This window comes from Microplitis mediator, chromosome 6 (assembly GCF_029852145.1).
Source record: "Microplitis mediator isolate UGA2020A chromosome 6, iyMicMedi2.1, whole genome shotgun sequence".
NCBI classification, from domain to species: Eukaryota; Metazoa; Arthropoda; class Insecta; order Hymenoptera; family Braconidae; genus Microplitis; species Microplitis mediator.
In genome coordinates, this window is record NC_079974.1 from 23,214,879 (window position 1) to 23,231,263 (window position 16,385).

At 31.3% G+C, this 16,385-nt stretch overlaps 3 protein-coding genes and 1 long non-coding RNA gene across 4 annotated transcripts in view; 2 read left to right on the forward strand and 2 right to left on the reverse strand.

Moving 5' to 3' along the window:
- The window catches only part of LOC130669281 (myosin-2 essential light chain), a 137,550-nt gene that overhangs the window by 50,184 nt on the left and 70,981 nt on the right, over window positions 1–16,385 (forward strand). The gene's annotated exons all lie outside the window — the stretch shown is intronic.
- Window positions 1,663–4,187, reverse strand: LOC130669280 (uncharacterized). The gene is made up of 6 exons (XM_057472063.1): window positions 4,168–4,187; window positions 3,651–3,712; window positions 2,255–2,445; window positions 2,106–2,184; window positions 1,933–2,044; window positions 1,663–1,844 (listed from the first exon to the last, which is right to left on the reverse strand). The coding sequence occupies exons 2-6, from the start codon at window positions 3,685–3,687 to the stop codon at window positions 1,790–1,792; spliced, it is 474 nt and encodes a 157-aa protein (XP_057328046.1). The 5' UTR covers window positions 3,688–3,712; window positions 4,168–4,187; the 3' UTR covers window positions 1,663–1,789.
- LOC130669283 (uncharacterized) lies at window positions 9,186–10,774 on the reverse strand. The gene is made up of 2 exons (XR_008990144.1): window positions 10,533–10,774; window positions 9,186–10,461 (listed from the first exon to the last, which is right to left on the reverse strand). It is a non-coding gene; the product is annotated as an uncharacterized LOC130669283 (long non-coding RNA).
- Window positions 15,542–16,385, forward strand: part of LOC130669282 (glutamate decarboxylase) — a 29,934-nt gene continuing 29,090 nt past the window's right edge. Inside the window, exons 1-2 of the mRNA XM_057472068.1 lie at window positions 15,542–15,766; window positions 16,288–16,376. Coding sequence (XP_057328051.1) covers window positions 16,320–16,376 — 57 coding nt within the window. The 5' untranslated portion in view covers window positions 15,542–15,766; window positions 16,288–16,319. The remainder of the gene's footprint in view (window positions 15,767–16,287; window positions 16,377–16,385) is intronic.

Below are 16,385 nucleotides of genomic sequence, written 5' to 3' on the forward strand. Positions count from 1 at the left end.
CCAATCAATAAATGTCATCTTATCAGAAATGTCACCGATATCTTACCAGCAAACTCTGGGAAAGCAAAAAAATCATCGGTCATAAATCAACTGAAGACAGGTGTGAAATTACTCGAAAACTATCTGCACATACTGATGCAGGAAGGACTCAAATAATAAACTCGTGAACAATTGAATCATAAAACGCGACAACTTAAAACGAAAATAAAACGGCGCTCTCGAGGTTTACATCAAAAGGAATTCGCAGCACTTAGAAATAAGTGCCCGCTGATTTATGAAAAAGTTATAAAATTTCTCTGTATCCCCTGGGAGTGAGTATCAATTGGCATATCAACCCTGCATTCATCTAATCCCACATGTATAAATATATCATATCCGTGATGACCCGAGGGACCGACATTAAGTTCTCCTCTAAAGTCAAATAAAATTCATATTTCGAATAGGGTTTCGTGCGAACCGCTCCGAGTTTCACACCTAGAAACTTAAACTTTTCAATTCGATCATAAGCCGCTCTCTAGATAACTACAGAGTATCAGGAGCCGCGGCACGTCAATTGATCGAGTCTATCTGCTCTCAGCAACACCACTACCAGCGAATTCTTTATCTTCGTCCTTATCCTTATCCTTATCCTCGTATTTTGCTCACCGTACCACCGCTCGCTGTATCCTAGCCTTCCTATTCCTCGCTACTAACTTATCATCATCGTGAAAACCATTCGACAATAATCGACAGATCCATTCGATACACGCCTATCTCACCAACATCCAACAGCCCGATCTTGTTACCAGCCATCATAAATTTACTGTACAAATTACACCTTTCAACTCCACTATTTCACATTTTTTATTCCCATTTCCCTTTTTTTGCAATTTCATTACGTAACCCATTGATTCGGTTTTAAGGGGAAAGCCACTGAAATTTCAAAAAAAAATTTTTTTTTTTTATTAAATCAAAGTGTGTATGTTCAAAAATATGTATCTAAAGTTTTATATGAAAATTCCGAATATTTTTCAAGTTATAGTAATTTTTGTGACAGCGCGTCAACTGACCGCTGCATCGACTAAAAACTTTAAACGCGTTTTTCTCGAAACAACTTTTTTTGAACTGGTGGCATCTGTAATTTGCATAAATATCAACCGATTCGCAACTTTTTTTTTTTGCCGTATTCGTCTATTCAGTAGCTAAAGTTGCACGTAGGGGATTTTGAAAATTTTGATTTTTAAGATTTTTTAGGGCTGTTTGAATCCAAAAAAATGAGAAAAAATAACGAAAAAATTTTTAATATGTCGCCATTTTTTTTCAAATCCAAATTTTCAAAATCCCCTATGTGCAACGATAACCACATGCATACAAATTACAACACCGTTTGGTTTTTTTGTTTCTGATAATCCGTTTTTGAGTTAGAGATGACACCGTGGTGGGGGAAATTTTTTTGTTGCTCCACAAAAATGCTTATAACTTTGTAACAACATGATATTTTTTAATGAAAATTTAGGAGAATTATCTTCAATGTATACTTTAGAAAACAAAAAAAAACCGATCCCCAAATTCCTTTATTATTCCACTCAAAAAAATTCCCGAAAATCACCTATTTTTTCGATCCTCACAGTGGCTATCCCCCTTAAATAAAAATAAAAATATAAATTCAAATCAAATTCTTTTATTTTTCAACTACAATATATTTTTTGTTACATTTATTTCCCATCACCTTTAACAAAAAATCGTTTCCTTAATTAATTTTTTTTATTTTAAAAAATTTCCCGATACTTCAGATTTTTTTTCCATTCCGTTAGGCTGCGTCACCATTTTTGCGTTTATTTCGTTGCCATACTTCGTTGTCGATACTGAAAAAAATAAAAGTAATTATAGATGTATTTATAAAATTAATTAAGGAAATTAGTATTCATTTTTTAAATAAAATAGAGGACGGACTCGTCAGAAGAAGTTCCATATTTATCGTTGGTATATGACGCGAGTGTACGCCAAAGCTCTGGAGGTCCTTCGATAGCTAGAGGGAAATGTTCCCACGATACTGATTCGAAATCTAGAAAAAATGATTTAAAATTATTAAAACTAAAGTACATGGATATGAATGTTTAATTTACTTCCTGGTGCAGGATAATTCACCATCCTTTTGTGTATTTCCGGATCATTTCCTCCAGTGTAAGGCAAATATTCATTAGACTAAAAAACGAAATTTTTTTGAAAGATGTAATTTAATTATAAATAATTTATTTTATTGACAAATAAGTACCGGAGTATATTCAGCAACTTTATTAGCCCGCGGATAATTGTTCGATTGCTTGTTAAATAAATAATCGTCGATCCTACCGCTCCGTCCGACTCGAGGAATATTTTTTGCTATTTTAAGAAAAAATGCTGGTACTTCGTCAGCTTCGACGGTGGTCCAGTTTATTGAAAGTACCATACCAGTTACACAAATCACTTAAATAATAATAAAAATAATAATAATAATAATAATAATAATAATAATAATAATAATAATGATAATAATAAATTTACACTGTAAAAAATCATGATACTGAAGTTAGCCGGCATCTAATAATTTTTGAATTTTTTTAAAAATGTTAAATTTAAAAAAAAAAAATATTTAAAAAAAATGCACTTGTAGCTTTTTTAATTTTCTACATGTGCATATTTTTTTTTTCACGTATGGAGTCAATATGGAATTTTTTTTAACGAAGTAATTTCATGATACTGAAGTAAACCAACGTCTAATAATTTTTGAATTCTTTAAAATCAAAAAATTATTAAAAAAAAAAATATTTAAAAAAAATGCACTTGTAGCTTTTTTAATTTTCTACATGTGCATATTTTTATTTTTTTTTTTTCACGTATGGAGTAAATATGGGATTTTTTTTAGCGGAGTAATTTCATGATACTGAAGTAAGCGAACGTCTTATAACTTTCGGAATTCTTTTAAATCGAAAAATTATTTAAAAAAAAATATTTAAAAAAAATGCACCTGTAGCTTTTTTAATTTTCTACATGTGGATTTTTTTTTTTTTTTTTTCACGTATGGAGTAAATATGGAATTTTTTTTAGCCGAGTAATTTCATGATACTGAAGTAAGCCAACGTCTAATAATTTTCGGAATTCTTCTAAATCAAAAAATTATTAAAAAAAAAATATTTTAAAAAAATGCACCTATAGCTTTTTTAATTTTCTACATGTGAATATTTTTTTTTTTTTCACGTATGGAGTAAATATGGAATTTTTTTTAGCGGAGTAATTTCATGATACTGAAGTAAGCCAACGTCTAATAATTTCCGTATTTTTTTTAAATCGAAAAATTATTAAAAAAAAAAATATTTTCAAAAATTGCACTCATATTTTTTTTAATATTCCACATGTGGATTTTTTTTGTACTTGATTCGTTAAGAAAAAAAATCCAAAAATTTTTAATTGCTTGTTAACTTTCGGATCACGTAATTTCGGAGTAATGTAGACTTTATTTAAATCTCTGGAATTTTGATTTTGAAATAATTTTCTAAAGAGAATTTCACTGCGGTTGTTAACAATAAAAAATCACACACTCCGCATTTACTTCAGTCTTACTCCGAAATTTTGTACAGCGTAATCAGTAAAAAAAAAAAATATTTAATAAATAAATAAATGAAAAAACTCACCAACAAACATTTTGTACATTTTATTTTGTTTCAACATTTTTTTTAGTCAATGATTTTTAAATCTAAAAAATAAAAAAAAAATTATTTGATAAAACAAACTACAGAATTTATTTTTTAAAAATTAATCGAGAGCAAAAAAATGCGTAATAAATTTTTTTTGGAGATTATCATTATATCAAAAGAGATTGGACAAGTAAAAAATATAACGTTAGATGTCCAGGGTTTACTGAATACTAAATATTAAAATCGAATGACACGAATTTTATATAGAACTGAGCGGATGATATTTTTCAAGTGCACAAAAAATAAATGTCGGGATTATCGAGTATCGAGTGTTGAGTATTTGTCTATACTGCATCAGTTTATTCAAACTATTCTGATAAATCGATGACAAGTTGAGTAAACTCATAAGCGATATATTATTTTAAGACAACAAACAAATTTAGAAAAATAAAATAAAGTGGACAAATAATATTTACTATTTATAAATTTAAATATAAATTTGAATTTTACTTACCTTGAGTGCTTGATAATTTGAATTGACTGTGCGGATTTATTTTTATTCGCGCTTTTATACTGGCGAAATTGCTTAATTAAATATTTGACGCGAGTACTCGCTATAAATTTAGTTAACAAGTCTCCCGATTTGTTCGTAAAAAACGTCAAATAGGTCGAATTAGATTTTTTGTGGCTTTTCGATGCTGGTTTTCAGATTCATGCTGGTAGGACGTGATTCGGTTAATTAATTTATGTAGACTCGGTGAGATTTAAATTTTATTTGATTTCAATCTTTTGAAGAAATTCAAAAATTAGCGAAATTGGAAAAATCATTTTTGGAAAATATGCTAAGAAGCTTCCAGTTATTTTTGAAATGAAAAATATCTTAGATAAAATTTTGAGCTCAACCTACAGATTAATTGAACACACATTTGATGTCGAGGTAAATCAGTTAGTGCACGTAAGTGTCAAATTCAAATTAAGGAGCGAAAATCGCGGCTCAAATAACTAAAGTTACAGTTCAAAAATTTTGATCAAAATTTCGAGATTAGGATCTAAATTTTTTGATATGCGAGGTATATATAAATATATGTATCATATATTTCATTTTTCCTAGATATATATTTTTTCCGTATAAGAGAAAATTTTTAAATGAGAGAAAAAAGATTTTTCGGCGCAGGAAATATTTTGCATTAGAAATTGAAGACAAAAATTTTTTTAGGACTAGAAAATTTTGACGCAAGAAATTTTTGTTTAAAAAAAATAGAAGAAACAAAAATTATTTTGCATACTCTTACTTTTGAAGACAGGACTCGTTAAAATGAAGAAGTAGTTCGAGAAAATCGGAAAATATAAAATTGCTATTGAAAAAAAATTTTTCATTTTTGGGCACAATGGGGTATAGCTCCAAAAATTGAAAAGATAATTTTTTCATATTTTTGATCAGGTACAAAATATGGTATCTTATCACTAAACTTATAGTAGACAAATATAACAAATAAATTTTTTCATACAATTTTTTTATTCTTCAAAATAAAATTTTACATTAAATACAATAAATAATAATTATCATAATAAACTGAATAGTAAAAAAAAAGTTAATTATCGAACTCTGCATTTATACACTCAATGATCGTAATTTTTTTGATACAAACAGTAAAAAAAATATTAAAAAATTTTGAAAGCTGGGTGTGATCTTCATTTAAATATATAGGAAATTGGCGTTGTAGCAAAATAATTATAAGTATTTACTATTTCGTCAGTAGCTCAAAAGTACGTAAATTAGTCGGCTAATTATCTTCAGTTGGAGTCCTGGGGCATCAACCATGCGTTGCAAGTTTCGCTGGCGATTTCGCACATGTTACCAAGTGCGCGGCTGAGGGCTTCGAAGTCTGCACAAATAAAAAGAAAATCATTATTTCAATTTATCAATCAAGTCTAAAGTCTAATTCTACGACTTAATTTCAGTGAATAAATCCCTGATAGCCAAACTGACAGCCAGCTAACGACGACTTACTGCTGCAGCTTGTCGCCGTTAAATTAAAAAATTGTCATCTTCTTGATGATAACTAAACGTCAATTTACTGAGAAAGTTGATGGCAAAAGTTGGCATCCGTTAGTGGACAAATAGTTGCCTTCACTTTTGGTAAAAGTTGTCATCAACTTGATCGCAACTAATTGACATCAACTTTCTGACCATAAAGTTTTGCTATCAGAAAAATATATGAAGTAAATTTTGAAAATAATTACCAGCTGCTGAGTTTGATCGTTTACCAAAAATGCTTCCATTGAATGGTGGCTTTTTGTAGGCACCTTCTACGTTGACTGTTGCAATGAAAGCAATGATGGCAAGGACGATAATTACTCTGAGTGACATCATTTTGAGTTTTTGGTTTTTGGATTTAAATCTGAAATAATTAATTGATAACTAACGGAGTAAAATAACTGATCGATTAATTCAAAAAAACCGTCGACTTAATAAATAAACGAAAATGGAATTGGAGACTCGTGAGAGAGAATGCACTTCAAATAGTTGTTAGAGTTAAAAGTAAGAGAAACTTACCGGAAAGATGTAAGAAGTATATGAGTTGAAAGTTAACAGAAGACTGATAAGAAGTGAGCGAATTTTTGAGCTTTTATAGGGCTTGAGATTTAAAGAAAAATGTAAATGTCAAAACAAGTAATTGGTCATTAGTTGCAGATGACAGCTAATCATTGGGACATTTGTCAAGAGACAAAAATTGAATGAATGAGAGAAAGGAAAACTGATTGCTTATGAAAACTAGATCCTGCGGTCACAATTTAAAGTGATGGGGGATGGGTGGAATTTTTAAAGATAAAGATAAGGAGGATTAATTGTAAAAATTAATTTTTGTACTTACGTGCTTGTTCTGAGAGGTGTTGATGTTGTTGGAGATGCAAGCTCACTGTGGTCAGATCATGAAAGCACGGAGCTTTTATACAAAAATTTTCGCGACGGAGGATAAATATAATTTGCCGGCTAAATGAGAGACGGCAGGGTGATGCCCCTGAGGGAAAGTAATTAAGTTATGATGCGGTTCGAATAGAAGTTTACGCTGGGGAAATTTATTTACTCTTCTATGGATAAATTTAATTATCTGTGTTATAATGAGAGCAGACTTAAATTAATATGTGGATGCGTGAAATTTGCCGTTAGAAAAAGAATTATCGATTGGTTGAAATTACTTCATAAGACGGAAATGAAAGTTTTGATATACAGAGTCAGTACACGGAAAAAAATTAACTTTAAAAATTAGTGTTTGAAATTATAACCCGGAACCCGGGTATCAATATGGGGAATTTTAACATTCCAAATAATAAATTTTATCATACGTGTCGTCAATTTTCTAAGTATCAGTTACGATTTTTAAAGTACAAAGAGTAATTTTCCTTGCATAGGCAATAAATTCTCATACTTATCCTGTAATCATTCACGTTTTTTAATCATAAATAAAAAAATTACTATTTAGAATGATAGTATTTACTGATCACTTTATCATTTTTTTACTTGTCCTTCTTAAATTATATAGTTTATTTTTTTCCGTGTAGCAGAGTGATAATAAAAAAGGGAAAAATAGACGAATTTTATGAAACTCCGAAAAGAAAATTTGATGAAGTATACATTTTAGAAGGAACGACGATAAGGGAGTTTCAGAGTCTACTTGTTTAGAAAAATTTAAAACATTACAAAACCGCCTTTCAGATAGAAACTTTTGAGGATGTAACTCTTCTCGGGCCTGCTAAAAATTTTTTTTGGTCACGAATTGAATTTATTTTACTTATTTTCGTGCCCACAGATGGAAGAGAATTGATTTCAAGTCGATTGATCCCCAAAAAAAAAATTTGCTGCTGGGTCGACCCCTCAGAGGGCCACTTTTGTGTTGTGAGCTGCTGTGAGATACTGTAGTGGATCTGAGGCTTCCTAAAAATTTTTTTTCACCACAAAATAAATTTATTTTACTAATTTCCGTGCCCACGGATGGAAGAGAATTGAATTCGAGTCAATTGATCCCCGAAAAAAAAATTTGTTGTTGGGTCGACCCCTCAGAGGGCCACTTTTGGGTTGTGAGCTGCTGTGAGATGCTGTAGTGGGTCTGAGGCTTCCTAAAAATTTTTTTTCACCACAAAATGAATTTATTTTACTAATTTCCGTGCCCGCGGATGGAAGAGAATTGATTTCAAATCAATTGATCCCCAAAAAAAAAATTTGTTGTTGGGTCGACCCCTCAGTGGGCCACTTTTGTGTTGTGAGCTGCTGTGAGATGCTGTAGTGAGTCTGAGGCTTCCTAAAATTTTTTTTCACCACAAAATGGTACAGAATTGATTTCAAGTCAATTGATCCCCGAAAAAAAAAATTTGCTGCTGGGTCGACAGTGTTGAGCGCATGCGCGGATGATAAATTATTTATAATTGTTAATAAAACAAATATCATGAATAATATCAATGCGAAAACTAGAGACCAATACGGACCTAACGATAGGGAATGCAAAAATGATCAAATTTATTATTTTCTTTCTGAATGAGGTGCTAAAATGAAATTTTTTTTATTGCAAAATTTTAAAAATTATTTATAAAAAAAATTATAGGGGACCTAACGAAAATTATAGTGTACCTATACAGACCTAACGAAGACTTTTCGATTAAGGTCATTTGGATTTCGCAAGTCATTAGATGAGGCGCTAAATTCGCACAGGTCTTTTGTACTTCTACCTCAAATGTCGATTCTGCGCGAGAATTTACCTTTTGCACTATAGATAGTCCCAGTAGTGATGTTACCAACAGTAGAATCAAATCTCCATTACCTTCTTTCATCAATCTATCCATCGCTGTGATTTTTTCCTCATCTTCCACTCACCCTTTACCATCTTTTTCTACAGCCAATTTGGCAGCAGGCTGGCGACACTTTTTGCCGCAATATGTCGCCAAGTTCACCCCAAAAATTGGAATATCCTCGAGTTTATGGCAACTTTCTGAGAAAGTTTGTGGTGAAATTTGACATTCTATCAGTTGACAGAAACATTTTTCAATTTTCTCAGAAAGTTGGCCACAGATTGTGGCAGTAGATTGTTGCCAACTTTCCAAGAAAGCTTTCCAGGACTGCTTTCTCAGCAGTCACAAAAGCTGGAAGTTCCCGACAACTTGTCGTTAAGTTGCTCACAACTAATGTACACCAACCGTCTGATCATAAAGTCTTGCCTGGGTCTATTTCCTGATATTTCTACTGCCGAATCACGAAATTACGGCACAATTTCCTCCCCTCCCCGCCCTAAAAAACTAAAAAACTCCCTTCCTTATCAGCAACTGTTCCACTATCATCAGCTCTGTTTTCTTTCCCTATTTCTTTCAAACCATCCAACAAACCGTCACCCTAAATTCCCATAATTGTTTTCCCACCCCCCGTCCTCAGATTCAAACCCATTCATCTTCTCCCCTTCTCTAATTTCTCTTATTCTAATTCCCCACCTCCGTTCAAACCAAAAAAATCTCAACATAAATTCGGGTCAATAAATAAACGAGTTTTCATTTCAACCATTATTATTTTCCAATACATTTAATTATTATTACATGATGTCAACAGCTAACAGTACAATAACATTGTCGTTTATCTAAGTAAGCATACACTGACAAATTAAAAGCCATTATAAGCATAAACGCCGGACAGGAATTGTTCGATCCATTAATACATTAAATATTTTAAGCACACATAGCTATTAATTATCCCAATTATATATTTTATCATCAACTATTCTACTTTTTTATTGTCGCGTCACAACTTTTGTGAACGGCGTAACAACATGAACCCTTTTTTTACAAACGGTTTCATCCAGTCCGCCCGTTCCTGTTGAACGTATTCTTATTTCTTAAAGCCACACTGCGTGAAATTTTTTATTTATTTATTTAGCTCGGCTTCAATAGCTGTCAATAATAACTGTAACAATAGTATATATTTTTATCTATATATTCATAGCATAGTATTGTATAATATAATAATATATAATATAGTATAGCATCTTATTGTTATATATATGATGGTGGTTTTTGCGATTCTCAAGTCCCCAATGCAGTTTTACAATAGCTCACATACACTTATATCTACTGACATATATTTCTAAACATTAATCGTACATATATGTATATATATTTATCTAAAAGCATAGTCATATAAATTCATGGAAGACGTAGATTTTGTTATCATCATTCATATTTAAATATGAGATCAAAATCAAAAAATTAATTTATTTTTTAATCGATGGTTTAAATTAACTAAATTAATTAATTATTTTATAATTAATTACACATTGCGTGTAGAATTATAAATAATTTTTATTGCATAATACACCCGCCTCACGACTATTTTCGTTACACGGTCGTGGAATCAAAATAATGAAATTAAGATTCAAAATTTTAAACTTTAATTTATAGTTTTTTAATCCTTAAAAGTATATGCCGTGTATAACTAGTGGTGATAAATCTTAGATTAAGAACATTGTTTGATATATATGTTTATATATGTTACTTATATATTATTAAGCAGAATATTAATTGATTATTTTAAGTGTAGGTTACATGTTGGCTAATTATTCTAAGGGATATGTCAATTCAATGCCGAAAATTTTTCAAATTTACGGTCATTTTACATTTTTCTAACGATAACCAATTTTATGTCCTCTCAAAATGTTCCATTTTCTTAATTAATTATTAGTAAAAGTTATTAATAATTATCTTTTCTTCATTCCGTTGACCTGCTTCCCTTTTCACAGCCGGAGATTCTTCAGTTTCTCAAAGAAACCAGCTTCAAAAAAATTATTTATTTTAACTGTCAAAAGTCAAAAATTTTTAATCAAAATTACTGTATTTAATTACCTGTCTGCTTCTAATCCATTGTCGTTATTTTTACTCACTGTCACAGAAAATTCACAATGCAATTTCAAAATTTCAAATTTACTCAAAATGGGATTATAGTTTTTCAAAAAAATTTTTTGACGATTTTGAAAATTAGCCTGCGGAGCCCGTAGGCCCGCGCAAGGGCCGAAGCCCAACTGATCCATAACCAAAAGCATCAACCCTTAGAAATTTAACGTATATGTAAAATCGTATATATATTAATACGCATGCGCAGAATATTGATGGTGATTCGCTGTCGTAAAATGGTTAGCAACCAGTAGTTTGATTCTACCCTTATATTTACCACCATTTCTATTTTACCACCACCACTGGCAACCCTTGTATATATATATATATATATATATATATCACTAACTATATATGGATATATAAATATGTGTAAAGGTATTTCGCTATCAAAAGGCGCCATCTGAGAGCGATGGGAAATCAATACCTCAGAAAATTTAAGAAAAGTCGGTAACAAAATTTATTTTTCATTTAAAAGATAGCCATCAAATTATTATCGTCAATCAAGTTAACAATCGCTATCTATGTTATCTTGTTCGGTTCAGAGTATCGGTTTTTTTTTTTTTTTTTACAGAGCCTGCTATCAATTTTTCCCTTATCAGATAAGAGACGGATGGATAATTTTTTTTAATTAAAGAAACATGAAAGCGATCAAGGGAAATTTAATTTGAGTAAAGTTTTAAGTTTTATTAATAATTTCAGAGAGAGTATCCTGAGGAAATGTGAAAAGTTATACTTTTTTAGAACAACAGCTTGCGGGCCGGCAGAAAACATCAAGGATGGAGTTATATACTTTTGATATTTTATCTTTGGTACTTTTTGTTTCTGCTCCAGGTTCGACAAAAGATTATATTGAGATTCTGAGTGCTCTTGTTAAAAGTTTATTTCATAAGTATGAGAAATGAGTTTTTTAGTCCAAACTTTTGCATTATCTTTCAGGTTACTTTGTACTTCTTATACTAGAGTAACTACTGCAGAAGAAGTAGTACACAGAAAAAAAAATTTCTTGGCGCAAAAAATTTTTTCTAGCCCTGAAGAATTTTTTTTTTTGCCCAATAAAATTTTCCCGCCTCGAGAAAATTTTTATTTCCGATTCATGATGCGAAAAATTTTTCAGGGCCAATAAAAATTTTCTTGGGGGAAGTAAAAATTTTTTGCGCCAAAAAATCCTGTATTAAAAAAGACTAGAAATTTTTTGACTCCAAGAAAATTTTTGGTTCCAATTCATGATGCAAAAAATTTCTCAGGGCCAGTAAAAATTTTCTTGAGGGAAGTAAAAATTTTTTGCGCCAAAAAATCCTGTATTAAAAAAGACTAGAAATTTTTTGACTCCAAGAAAATTTTTGGTTCCAATTCATGATGCAAAAAATTTCTCAGGGCCAGTAAAAATTTTCTTGAGGGAAGTAAAAATTTTTGCGCCAAAAAATCCTGTTTTAAAAAAGACTAGAAACTTTTTGGCTCCAAGAAAATTTTTGATTCCAATTCATGATGCAAAAAATTTCTCAGGGCCAGTAAAAATTTTCTTGAGGGAAGTAAAAATTTTTTGCGCCAAAAAATCCTGTTTTAAAAAAGCCTAGAAATTTTTTTTTGCTCCAAGAAAATTTTTATTTCCGATTCATGATGCAAAAAATTTCTCAGGGCCAGTAAAAATTTTCTTGAGGGGGCTAAAAATTTTTTGCGCCAAAAAATCCTGTTTTAAAAAAGGCTAGAAATTTTTTGGCTCCAAGAAAATTTTTGGTTCTAATTCATTATGCAAAAAATTATTGGGGCGAGTAAAAATTTTCTGGTAGTAGCCGATGCTGGTTCTGTTGGTTCATATTTAGGTCTTGCATTTTGAAGAGACGTTACAGCGTTGGTACAATCGATCCATTAAACTTGGGCGTTGAAACCTGACTGAATTCTCATGTATTCGCGAAATTAGTTCATGCGAAATTTAGTTTTTATTTAATTATTAAAAATTTTTCACTTTTAAATAATTCATTGAATTGCTAAATTGAAACTTTTGGAACTCAGTTAAATTCAAAAGTTTCTTTTTCAAAATTATGTTCAGAGTCAAAAGTTTTAATTAATTTAATTATGTAAATATATTATTACAACTTTTCACTGTCGAATTATTTCTTCACTTCTTGAAATTAAATGAAAGATAAGGGATGAATTTTTAGTAAAAAAAATTTTAACTCAGTTTGGGGGTAAATTGGACACCCCCATGTTTAGTCAAAAATTTTTCACCCAGCGGAAGTTGAAAAAAAAAATTTGAGTCAAAGAGTGACCACTTTGTCCCACTTTTGAAAATAAATTCTTGCGATCCGTAAAATTGTGGGAAAAAATTTTTTGAAAAATTTTTTAAAATAAAAATATTTATCGAACTCTAATAAATTATAAACAAAACAACATTTGGTAAAAATTTATGTCGTTTTAAACCAAATCATAAATTGTCTGACCTAGTGGTACGAAGTAGAGCAAATAAATTTTTACCGTTACAAAAAAATTTTTTTGCTTACAGATAAAAATATTTTTATTTTGTAAATACAATTAAATTTTTATGTAAATAATTTATTCGCCCATTGATAAAATTAACGATCGATACTATTGAATAAAAGTATGTAATGGCTCATATTTATATAGAAGTACTTGAAATAAAAAATAGCGCGTTATTGTCAAACCGAAGGTGAAAAGGAGATAAATATGATTTGAAGACGCGATAATATAAAAAAAATCTACGATGTCCTCAGATGAGGGGACAAAAGCAGAACCAACACTTGGTCACACTTTTAAAATATCCTTCCCCTTTCCCGCTCGGAAGTGACTAATATCAGACGAGGACGTAGAAAGTGATAAAAAATAAATATTTAAGCAAGAGGAAATAGCAGCAACTAGTTACGTTCCTGGCGTGGATTCATAAACCTCGACCTCAGCCCTCCGCGATTCCGGAGGCCGCATACGGTATTGATTAAATTCCCAGTCGGCCATTTTGCCCCAGCATCCTATTGGCCGCCGTCCATTTTGTCCTCACCCTCTCGAATAAACTTTCGAACCTCTTCCTCCGCATCCATCTCTCCTCTCACTCTCTTGTGCACATAACGGGAGTTCGCCAACTCTCTTACTCGTTATTAAACTCGGAAATTCTTCTCGGTCCGCGTGATGATACGCTCGCGCAAGCGTCGAATTTTTTTTTATTATTAACTTTTTTTTTCGAGAATTTTTTACTCAAACGAGTTGGGTATAAGGTAGAGTACAAGAGAAACATAAACGTACAATTGAATTTAAAACTCCCTCGCATTAATATTGCCCGCGACTGCGACGTTACACGTCGTCTCGTCGATGTATTTAAAGTCCTCGAGTTTCTTCCGTTTCTCATTCCTGGCATGTTTATATACGTTACCTTTTTTTTATGTTTCTCATATATATATAAATATATACCTCAGCCTGAGTACTCTCATACTTTCTATCCGAGTAAATAACAATGAGGATACGGTATAAACACGCCTCACTTTTGGTTATCGCGGGTACATTACATTTTTTTTTTCCCTCTTTATTTCATGTTGACAGAATATCATTAAACTTTTTTTCTACCCACGTTAATGTCAGCAGTTTTTAATATTTTCAGATACACATATAATAGAAAGTTTTTTTTTAATTTCAAAATTTTTTTAACGAAATTTAATTAAACATTTAAATTTTCCGATAACTCGCGAGCGGAACGCGGAAAGAAAAAATTTTTTATTAAAACCAGGCTACGTCACTATTAATAACACTCGATATTTAAAATTCTTGGAGGCTTTACACGGATTTTTTTAATTTGAAAAAATAGGAGGGGGAGAAAAATATTAATAGAAAAATCTTAGCCTTGACATTTATTTCAATAGTGTCTTGAATGTCGGCCGAAAACTCCGATAATTAAAAAAAGTATGAGAAGCGAGGTGGGATTTATTAATAATAAGTGAAGTAAGTAAATAAAAAAGTTTATATCGAAGTACGTCACATGCAGACATTCGGTTGATTTATTTTTGTTTAGGCGGAACTGATAGAAAACCGATAATCGAGCGTAAAAAATTTGAGAAAAAATAAATATCCAGCAAAAAGATTGGGAGTTTTTTTTGTAAAAAAAATTTAATAATTCTGGGAAAAAATTGACGTGGGAAAAAATAGTTCAGATTTACGTGGATCGGATTTTTTTATTTAGGTCTAGATGCGTCTGGGAAAAAAGAAGTAAATTATCGAAGGGTAAAAATTCAAAATTTCAGGTTTTGAAAAAATTTCAGAACTCAGTAAAAGAAAAAAATTTTTTAATTAAAAATCTTAAGAGATCTATGGAGATCTGAAGAAAAAAAATCAGATCTACGTCGATCTGATCAGATTTTTTGTGAGATCTATTTTTTTCCCGGTATTGGAAAAAAAATTTGAGATCTCGGAATATGAAAGTAAAGATCTATAATTTTAAAAAATGATCTAAACGTTTATCTAAATCAGATCTGGTTGAAATTAAATTTTTTATTCTCGGAAAATGTAAATGCAAATGAAATAAAATCGTGAGAGAAATATTTAAGTCGAATAATATTATTTTGAAATGTAATAAAGCATGTAAATGTCAGGAAAGCAAAATAGTGATGATAATCGTGAGATTTGAAGCATTTGGTTAGCAAAATTCGTCGAGGGGCAACCACATTCTCAGTGGCATTGCAACTAAGATAAATATCAAAAGAAGAAACAGCGAGGGATTGAGGGTGAGGAAGAAGAGGAAGAAATGAAGGAAAAGAATAAGATAAAGACGGAGAGGAAAATACAATTTTGATACAAACCCTTGGGTAAACTAATTCTGATTGGTCTGAGAGGAACACGCCCGTTGCTCGCCCACGTGGTTTCCCACCCTGAGAGTGTAAGCTAGTAGGCCACGCCCACGGGGTAAAACCACCCCCGCTGCTGGGACGGGAAACGGAAACTGGGTCAATGCGAGTGTATCCCGGCCGCCGAGTCAACCCGAGACTCGAGATCGCCGAGGCTTGAGTCGCTGCTCGCAGTCCCGTCGAAAACACCCCCAAAGCCCGTCCGTCGTCACCCACGCAATATTTGCCAAAGCTGCTTACTGCTCACTTGGTACTTTTAAACTTGCCATTTAATATTTAACAAACGTTGCTGCCGACACTTTTCATTGGACCGTCGCCGCGACTGTTACCGAATTACTTTGGGTAAGTCCTTTGACAATTTATTAATTTCTAAAATTATTACAATCGTTATTTAGTTTTTTTTAGTAGACTAGAAGTTCTAGAATTATTTATTTTAGTAGAAAAATCATCACATGGTCAGACAAACACAGACTTATATCGACTTGTACTACTTGGAGTAAAAAAAATTATTGCCAAATAAAGTAAATAATTTTTTTGAAAAATTCGATTACACAAAAATTTCAAATTGAATTTTTACTCCAAAAATTTTATTTACTTATGAAAAAATAGTTCCATGGCAATAATTTTAAAAATAAATTATTTTATGTCATTAAATTTTCATAAACCATTTCCACTTTTTCATGAAATGAATATATGCAGTGTATCAATAACGAGTATTTAAATTGTGCGATAATTTAAATTGTTGAGGGAAAACGTAAAATAAAAAAACAATGTCCATGTTTCTTTGACCGTGCACTCTTGCTGGTGAATTTGAGGCCAACACCGAGAATAACTGAGCACATTGTTATTGTTGATTGTTGTAGGGACTCAAAGCGAGGGGCACTACGACAGAGACATGGACAATGTGCAAATGATCGGCACTAAAATCACTGCCCTCAAGGATTACTTATATGTAAGAATT